Genomic DNA, 9,583 nt, shown 5'->3' with positions numbered 1-9,583 from the left:
TCTTTGGGAGCCCATCTCAGAGTTTTGTGATAAAGACCGCAACATGAGCATGTCTTTCCAAACCTACAGATATAATTCTAACACCTATTTTTGCAGATTTTAGCATCCTACTATCTCATGATAGATTTTGTTAGCTGTCTTATATCACTTCCACTGAGGACGTTGTGTGTTCTTATGCACAGACTTTTAACCACGCTGACATTCATTCATCAGTACCTCGGGAGTGGTCTGGGTGAATGAGGTAACGTGAGGTCAGGCTAATCAGACAAAATGAATTGGGCTCAAACCTAGTTTAGGTCTCCCTTTCACAACTGCAGTAAACTCCTTTGTTACGGCACACGCCTGCCAGCTGGGGTCTGCTTTTGAACACACACTTCCTGTGGCAGATGAGACCTCTGACCTCTTCATTTCTTTGGCGGTCCATGGGGATATGGTCCCTTAACGTACACAACCTGCTCTTCTTTACTCTATTTCACTTTTGTATTTGTATGGTTTGTTTGTTAGTTTTCCTCATATTTGAAAACCACATGAGACAAAAAGTAACGTAAAATACCAGCATAAATATTCACCACAACGGTTAAGATTAAAACAAGTAAGTTGTGATGAATGTGGTTTAAGGTGGTATCGTGCTGAATGTTTCAATCGGTTTGTAGAGTACGTGTCTGGTATTAATATTATTTTTATGAAAACAAGTGATGGTAATGTGTTACAGTGTTCACCATAAACAACAGCTGAATATATGCTTTTACAGTACAGATTCATCACATATGGTAACTGTTTTGGCATACAACAGATTGAGCAAAAACTTGTAAGACAGGTTGTAAAATAAATTTCTCAAAGAAGATTGTGAAATGGTTTGGTTTGTTCTGTGGTAGAAGATTACACAAAACACAATGTGACACTACAACTCTGCAAAGCAAACCACTGGACTGTACTTAAGGGAATGATAACCACTTTAACAACAGAACGTTACTGTGGAAGAGAACATCTCTCTCTCTCTCTCTTTCTCTCTCTCTCTCTCTCTCTCTCTCTCTCTCTCTCTCTCTCTGTTTCTGTGTGGCAGCTCTTATCTCATGCTTTATTGGCTGTTTAACAGTCCAGGCAGGTCTCAGAGCAATGTGCCTGCTCAGTGGGTGTGTGTACCCAGTAGGGATCTGTCTTCGTGTGATCGCTCTTCCCACTGGCCCCAGTCCAGGACCCAAAACAGCATGCCATCAGCAATTACTATTAAAAATACATCAGAACTGCTTAAAAATGAGAACTGGGACAACAATACTCCAAGCAATTTTATACTTCTATGACATTTTGTTTAACCAAGGCAGTAAAAATGATGCAGTCTCAGTTGCAACAGCTAATATTTCACTTGCAAACACTTATGGGTATTGATTCCCTATCTCTGTTCTTTCCCGCTGCTCAGTGTAGCAATATTGTTTCCTCCTTTTCCTCTGCGGTTGAGCAAGAGAGAGAGAAATTAGGTCTGATTCATAGAGTGACAGAAAGAAAGACCATTGTGTGTGTGAGAGAGAGAGAGAGGGAGAGGGAGAGAGAGAGAGAGAGAGAAAGAGAGAGAGAGAGAGGGTCTATGAATGTGTGTTATAAATCCATTTTGAACATCCCTTGAGAGATGTACATGTAAGCGACAGACAGAAAACAAGATTTGAAGAGTCAGAATATTTCATATGTGTCTGTATAGCTGCATAAGTCAATAGGATTTGAGCAAGACAAAGAAAGAGAGAGAGAGAGAGAGAGAGAGGGGTGATGTGTGGGTCAACAGGAGAGCAAGGTCACCTGTGTGAAGTGTTCCGGTCCCAAAACAACCACTGCCACACAGCATTTCTCAGCCTGGAAGCAGACTCCTCCACATAGAGCCCCAGTGAGGCAGGCAAGTAGCAGCTCCACACACCACTGGACAACTTTGGCATGTCGGCCTATGCCCACTGCCCAATGTCCTTCTCTTAAGATGAACACTAACATTTAAATGGCTGCTGAGGGCTCACTGAAGAACATTCATCCTACGCTGAACTCTTCAGGTCAATGGGAGGATGAGAGTAATTTCACAGGTCAGATGTTTCACGGTCTGGGCTGAGGTCATCACTTGTGAAATAAATGACTGTTACACTCACCCAGGCATGAACTGTAAAACACCGCTGACACTTGCAAAGCCTATCTACCAATCATGTTGTGATCCTGTATTGGAGGATATGCTTGACTTAACAGACACAATATAAATACACACACAGAGTCTGAGTTACCTTGTGCTGTATTTCGGTCTTATAATGTTGATTACAACAAATTCATTTGGAAAAAAAAAAATACAACAATTTCTCAGCAAAACAGTATCTTGTGAAGTGTTTAATAATGACATCAAGTTTGAAAACATAAATTACAGGTCACTAGAGGACATGGTTTGAAAATAGGCCAGCATTTTGAATTTACAAAGAGATTTTACAAAGACTCAGAGAACTCCTAACAAAGACAGGTTTCATTCAACAAAAACAGTAGTCTACAGGATGATCTGAAAGAGCCTTAAAGATGCTTCTCGGCTTAGAAAGACAGGCAATCAATCTCCTCTTCACTCGTAGATGTCTGTCTTTGCCTAATCTTCACCCATCCATCTATCACTCTGTCACTGGCTTCTTAACTCAGAGCGTTTTGCTTCTTTCCCTGTAGCGTCTTTCAGTTAGAGTTTGAAAAATGTGTTGCATACATAAAAGCATCTCTTAAAATAAACCAAATCAAGTGAACATCATCAATCTTTATAAATACAGTTGATATCACTGAGCAGTGTGTGACATTATCAGTAGAAAAGCCTATGCAGACTCCCTGTCAGACACAAACTCATATGTCCCCATATGTTTGACTTTTGACATGTATAAATAATGTTATGAACGAATGGCAGAGGGCAAAGTTCAGATGAGCAGGTAGGACTGGGTTGTTGTTTAAATGACTCATTGTCCGGTGAAGCACTGTCCCACCTATACTGACCCGGGTGGTGATATTTGTTCCATCTCTCTCTCTCTCTCTCTCTCCCTCCCTCTCTCTCTCTCATTTCTTTTCTCTCAGACGGTGATGAAGGCTCCCTGGTCACTGCTGACTGACTCGGGCTCCACACAGCGCCCACGCCGTCGAGTCACGCGCCGCTTACGGTGAAATTTAGCATAACAGCGGAGCCCTATGTGTCAAAACAACAGAAAAACTGTCAGAAATTGAGTCACCCTTTTGTGAATGAGTGTACTTTCATTATAATAGACTACATTAATTCAAGATAATCAGCACCCATTAGAGCAAAATATTACAGAAAAGATCATCAGAGAGTAAAGAATGATTAATGGCTGTCTACACATGCCTGTCAAGGTTTTCTTTAGTTCTCTGACCCCTGTTGGTAGCAGCTGAGGGGATAAATGTGAATCAGCTTTAATCACTGCTGTAGTCTTTTTTAACTGGATATCAGATAGAACTAGAGTTTAGTTCTATTTAGTTTTAGATTGACTTTTGGAAAGACCAAAAGTACCTCCATATTAAAAAAAAAAAAAAAGCTGGTAAAGAGAATTTCTTTAAATTTGATTGTCTTTTTCACTGCAAAATTACGTGTTATGACACAGACTATTAATAGAGGTGTACACACCTTCTTCACACATGCAGTCGTCATAGCATTTGTTGTTTAGGCCACGGTTGTGGGGCTTGCACTCATGCTGTCTGAGGTCACAGCAGGAACCTGTGGGTGTGTTCAGAGCACGAGAAAAAAAAACGGCAGATATTGATCAGCTAAGTTAATCGACCATATTCTGACAGCGCACTGGGTTGTTGTGGTCACAGAAAGGGTTAAGAAGTTTGTGAGTTAATAAACTCACCGGGTAGACAGTCAAGGTGATGGTCGCATGGTTCAGAGCCGTCTCCCTCAGCGGTGGAATTTCCACTGCTCATGTTCTTACTCCTCCGTTTGTCTTCTCCACAGAAGCACCATGTATGCAAAATAAAGAGACAGATCCACATTACCGTATGCCATAAAAGATCACTATTCTTACTTGGCTTACATGTTTGAGCATCTACCTGTATCAATATTGTGATTCAGTATAAATACTTTTTTTTTTTTGTGTGGGATATCTCTTAGACAAGGTACTCGCTCTCCTGATTTCAAAACATTATATCAAAATAAATATTGTGACAGCCTGAAATCTTGTCACATATTATGGTTTGTCCCTCTGACAGAGGATTTGGTAATACTGGTTGTGAAAACAGCTAAAATACTGGAATACTGAGTAGTGAAACTATCTTGAGCTTTGTATTGTTACTTGCTAAAAAGATCATTTCCTTGATTCTCACGATGTTTGTATTAGCTGTATTAGAGGTTATTTATGGGAACATATATTAAAATGATTTGAAAATTATATATATATATATACCTGGCAGAGGGCAAAGGTAACAATTTCATGCTCTGTGAAAGCTAACAGAAAATTCTCATGGACAAACTTTTTTAACTTTATAATCCTCTCACATGTATACCTTTCTTCTTTGACGATGGCCAAGTGTCCACTGGTTTCATGTCTTCATAGTCTGTCCAGTCAAACAGAGTCATGTCCAGAGTGGGCAGTACTTCCCCTTGAATCCTCCCTCGACCCGATTTCTATTTACACACACACACACACACGCACACACACACACACACACAAGAAAAAACACAAGAATCTCAGCCAAAATTTGAATTTAATAAAGCAGTCACAGTAATCAATGATAATAATAACAATCACCATAATCAGTGACTGTTTTTAGACTATAAGCTCTTTTAACAGCATTTCAGTGTTACACAAACAGCATAAACAAAGTCCAGCCTATGAATTTGCCTATGAATTTTCCTCTGTTCTAGTATATGTTTTTTTTTTTTTTTTTGCAAATACATCAGAGGGTATTGCTCTGCTTACGGCCATGCTCCCCCCACCAGAGCAATTCAAAAAGGTATTGATGTTTATGTTTCACAGGAGCAAATGTTTATCCCCTGCTTCTCTCAGCAGGGACAGGCTGCACGCTCAGGTGTGATTTACAAGCTGCCCGTGTGTGCTGCGCAGGACATAATTGCCTTTGCCAGAGTGCTGGAGGAGCCGCCTCACAAACGCATTAAACTCACGACTCAGGAGAGTCAGCTCTGCTCCAGGAACGGAGTGATTGGCTGGAGGAGACGGAAGGAGCGCAACGAGAGAGTAAAAGAGTGATCTGTGCCACTCCCCCTGTCAAAAGCGATGCCAAACACCGTTATAAACTGGCAATTACTAACCTGACCAAACAGAGGAGAGGAGTCACAGCACTGCTGGTGTTTTGTGTATGTATGTGTGCTTATATGTACAAGTGCTCAGGTATGTCTATTCTTGGAGACACAAACAGAGGAGAACTTTATGTGACGGTATTTAATCCATTTGTCATATCTGGATATGTTGCCAAGGAGACAAAATTGATGCATGTAAACAATGACTGATTCATGAGGTTACAGAAATTTATGTAATGTAACCCTACTATATTATCACATTACAGTAATGTGTAGTAATGACAGAGCTTGTTTGTTAACCTGATGATGGTCTGTGGTATACTTGGTTTATGTATTTTTTTTAACACTTATGTGAAAACCACTGCTTTACTGTGAAATGTAACATTTACATACATACAGTTGTGGAAATAATTATTTAAGTTAAACAGTTATATATTTGAAATCAGTTATTTTAGAACCACTTTAAATTCATGAAGGACTATTCATTCATTCATTCATTCATTTTCTCCCGCTTATCCGGGACCGGGTCACGGTGGCAGCAGGCTGAGGAGGGTCGCCCAGACATCCCTTTCCCCGGCTACATCCACCAGCTCCTCCTGGGGGATCCCAAGGCGTTCCCAGGCCAGCCGAGATATATATTTCTCCCAACGTGTCCTGGGTCTTCCCCGGGGTCTCCTCCCAGTTGGTCGCGCCCGGAACACCTCCATAGGGAGGCGCCCAGGAGGCATCCTGACGAGATGCCCGAACCACCTCAACTGACTCCTTTCAATGCGGAGGAGCAGCGGCTCTACTCCAAGCTCCTCCCGGGTGTCCGAGCTCCTCACCCTATCCCTAAGGGTGCGCCCAGCCACCCTGCGGAGGAAGCTCATTTCCGCCGCTTGTATCCGCGATCTCATTCTTTCGGTCACTACCTGAAGGACTATGAATTCATAAATTTAAGAAGTGTACATTTTAAGTTTGCATTTTCATTCTCATGCATTAATATTATACAGTGTTAGCACATGGTATAATGAGACCTTCAGAATGGGAAATCCCTGTTTGAACACTTATGGCTAGCACAAGTATTCCAGTTGTGTTGTGTTTTAATTGTTGATTACACATTTGTCCATACCCATGGAAAGAATATTGATAAAGCATTCAAAGCATTCTGTAGTTATGTGAACTGACTAATGGTTAATATTTGTATTTGCTTGCACTTACACAGGTTCTGTGACATATTTATATTGCCCAACTTGTACTTACTGCTGTATGTAATAGTTTGTGCTTAGACACTGGTTACGTAAGACTTATTTAGGAGCATAAAATGTTGCCACATAAGGAAATACAGTCAAAGCACAAAACAAATATCCTCACTGCCTTAAGACCACATTTCATGCAAAAGTCAGCTAAAGATACCTAAAACTTTCTCTGACCATCTCAGCAAAATAACCCTTTGGACATCTGCACCATTTGTACCAATATGAAATGACCCATTTCTGCACTGCAAGACCTGTTACTGTCAAGTCCACATCTACTTGGCCTCAGCTCATGCACCACACCACCCCTCCTCCTGAAAACATTGAGCAACCCTCACAGTTAGATTAATTACAAAGCAATACCAGTCCTTGCTTCTTTATTGAACCCCCAGCCCTGATCGAACCATAATTAAGACTGCTTGGTGTGATTTCATGTCATTGAACCCAAGATCTATGCAAGTGTGTCATTTCCACAAAAGAGACCAATATCTGACAGCATCTGAAAACACATACTCAGATTCACCGAAGGCCACCATTGATTCAGAGGCAGAATATCAAGCAGTCTGATGCTGTCTCACTACACCTCAGAACCCAGAGACACCCCATTAAAGCCAAAGAATCAACTCACAGAACAGCACTGCTCAGCTAACCTTGGTCTGGAGATGTGGATGAATATAACTGTGTAGAAAGGAATAGAGAGATGGAGAGCAAGAACGACAGATGGCTTTAAGGAGGTGGAGGAGGAGACGGAGGAGGAGGAAAAATAGAGCGAAGTGAATGGGCAAACAACACCTCTCCCCACACACCCTGGCTGCTAACTGCCCCCCTCTATGGAGAAATGTTACAGTCTCAGAAAATATTAAAAACAGAGGTGGTGCAGTTCAGGTAAATAAATCTGCTTGATTAAACTACTCCATTGGGATTCTCAACACTTTACATCAAAACAACAGCATTTGGCATTGGTGGAGCAACCTTCTGTTTACTACAGTAAACAAAAAGTAAACTTGGGAAGGGTAAGGTAACACAAGGTAAAAAAGTCTGGTCAAAAGCACAAAGCATGCTTGTGCAGAATTTCCTAGACTGTTCTGAGAGGAAAAAGATGAAATGAGGGAGAAGTGAGACGTGCTGGTCGAATGTTTTCACTACATATTCAACGCTCTCCAAACCACATTCTCGTTTCCACACAAGGAGCGACTATTCAGTCTTATGTATGATGCAGAAACCCAGATTTCTGTGTTGTGAAAAGGATGAGCTCCTCTAAATACGTGGTGTCTCTGTAAAGCCGAACAATAGACCTTCACATTCAATGGCACTTGTGTTTTGACAGACTACCTGGGGTTTGGTGGAGGCCGAATGCAGTGTTGGGGGATGCTCACTCATTGCCGTGGTAACCAGGATCTGAGGGTTGGGGGAGGGGGATTCAGTAGGTGGGGCAGGACTGAAACTGGGTGTGGAGGTGGGGGAATGCTCCTCAAATAGATCCTTTGATAAAGACCCCAACTCTGGTTCAGATAGAAACCCTGAGAGAGAGATTAGGAGGGAGGAAGGGAGGAAGACAGGAGAGAGAGAGAGCAAATGATCAATCTTGGCTGTGACATTGTGAAGAACACTGAATAGGCGATTAGGTCTACAATGCCAATTAATCAAGAAATCAATCTCTTTCAGGATTCTTGCATGGACATGCAATCAATGTAATGTCAAGAACAAGCCAGAAACATTTCAAACTGCACTGAGCAGACGTATCCACTGAGGCATTCTTGTGTTTGAATGCTAACAAACACATCATGATTCATAAATACATAGGATTACATAAATGTTCTCCATTACTCTAATCCATACCTTTGGACCGGACCTTATCCCTGCGGCCTCCGTGTCTCCTGTGCTCAGACTGGTGCCCATGCCCATGTCCCCTGCCTTTACGCAGAAACTCTCCTCCAGGAGAGTAGTTCTCACGCATATGAGAGGGACTTCTGAGCCCGCCACGGCCCCCTTCCCTGTCCCTGTCCCCTGGGCCGAACTCTAACCTTACTGGGCTCAGACCCTCCAGGCCCAGTGAATCATCCTCAGGTCCTGACACTGGCTGCTGAGGTCTGGAAGACAGCAGGCCAGCACTAGCCTTGCTGTTGCGTGGTCCTTGCCTTCTACGATGGTTGCCATGTTGCGCTCCCAGCTCCTGCAGAGTATTACCAGCACCCACTGAGGAGTGTGTAAGACCCCTCTTGACATGTGTGGTCTGGAGCTCAGTACTCTGTGATAGCTGAGCCAGGGAAGTAAGGAGCAGAGCTAGGACCAGAAAGGAGCAACGAGCCATCATCGTTATGTGCAGCGCCTCCTGTTGGCCAAGAAAGCACACAGCGGCATGATACACTGGACAGATTGGCAAAATGTTATCCCAGTAAAACATCCTAATGAAGTGTTAGGAAAATGTTAATGAAAAAGAAAAATTTGCATGAAAAAGGTTAATATGGCAGTTTTTCTTCAAAGTATGTCAGAAACAGTTCGCAGTAGGCGATTTGTAGGGGCTGAGGGGGATGCCATCCCCCTTGTTAGTAAAATCCCCCTATATACTCTATAGAGTAGTGTCAGTGACCACTGGGCCATCCCGTGTGTTGGCCATTGGTCCATCTCCCTGTTAAAAAATAACAAATCACCTACTGAGTATTAGCCGAACATGAAGAAAGTACGCAAGAAAGCCCATGCGAGAGTTGTGAGCAAGGTTGAAAAAACTTCACATTGTTCACAAATAGAAACATTAACATGCCCTCCAACATACACACACATGACAAACATCTCAAACCTGACTTTTGCAAAATAGGACATACAAGAGGAGAGAAGAGAAGTGAATTGAGTAGCAAAGATTCACCAAGAGAATTGCAATATTTGGATTGCTGCTGAAAAAAAAAAGAAGGAGATAAGCCAGAATAACCCAATCAGAAACCCTTCCTCTGGAGGAATATCAAAGACAAGCCGATGAGCCAGACTCCCCTCCGCGTCTCACCACGCAAATCAGTGACATGGGTCTGCCTTTGAACATCCGCTCCGCGTCCCTTCTCCCCTCTGCTCCTCAGCCGTCTCCCCTGCCACTTTCTCC

At 42.5% G+C, this 9,583-nt stretch overlaps 1 protein-coding gene across 1 annotated transcript; it reads right to left on the bottom strand.

The window, feature by feature from the left end:
• Nucleotides 1-3,059: 3,059 nt before the first annotated feature.
• Nucleotides 3,060-8,806, bottom strand: draxina (dorsal inhibitory axon guidance protein a). The gene is made up of 6 exons (XM_030778613.1): nt 8,332-8,806; nt 7,825-8,012; nt 4,504-4,624; nt 3,852-3,944; nt 3,626-3,715; nt 3,060-3,172 (listed from the first exon to the last, which is right to left on the bottom strand). Exons 1-6 carry the CDS (start codon nt 8,804-8,806, stop codon nt 3,060-3,062), a joined length of 1,080 nt encoding a protein of 359 aa, XP_030634473.1.
• Nucleotides 8,807-9,583: the final 777 nt, after the last annotated feature.

The sequence above is a fragment of the Chanos chanos genome, chromosome 6 (genome assembly GCF_902362185.1).
Source record: "Chanos chanos chromosome 6, fChaCha1.1, whole genome shotgun sequence".
Taxonomy (NCBI): Eukaryota; Metazoa; Chordata; class Actinopteri; order Gonorynchiformes; family Chanidae; genus Chanos; species Chanos chanos.
The sequence above is the reverse complement of the archived record's forward strand: the minus strand, read 5'-3'. Positions and strand labels throughout refer to the sequence as shown.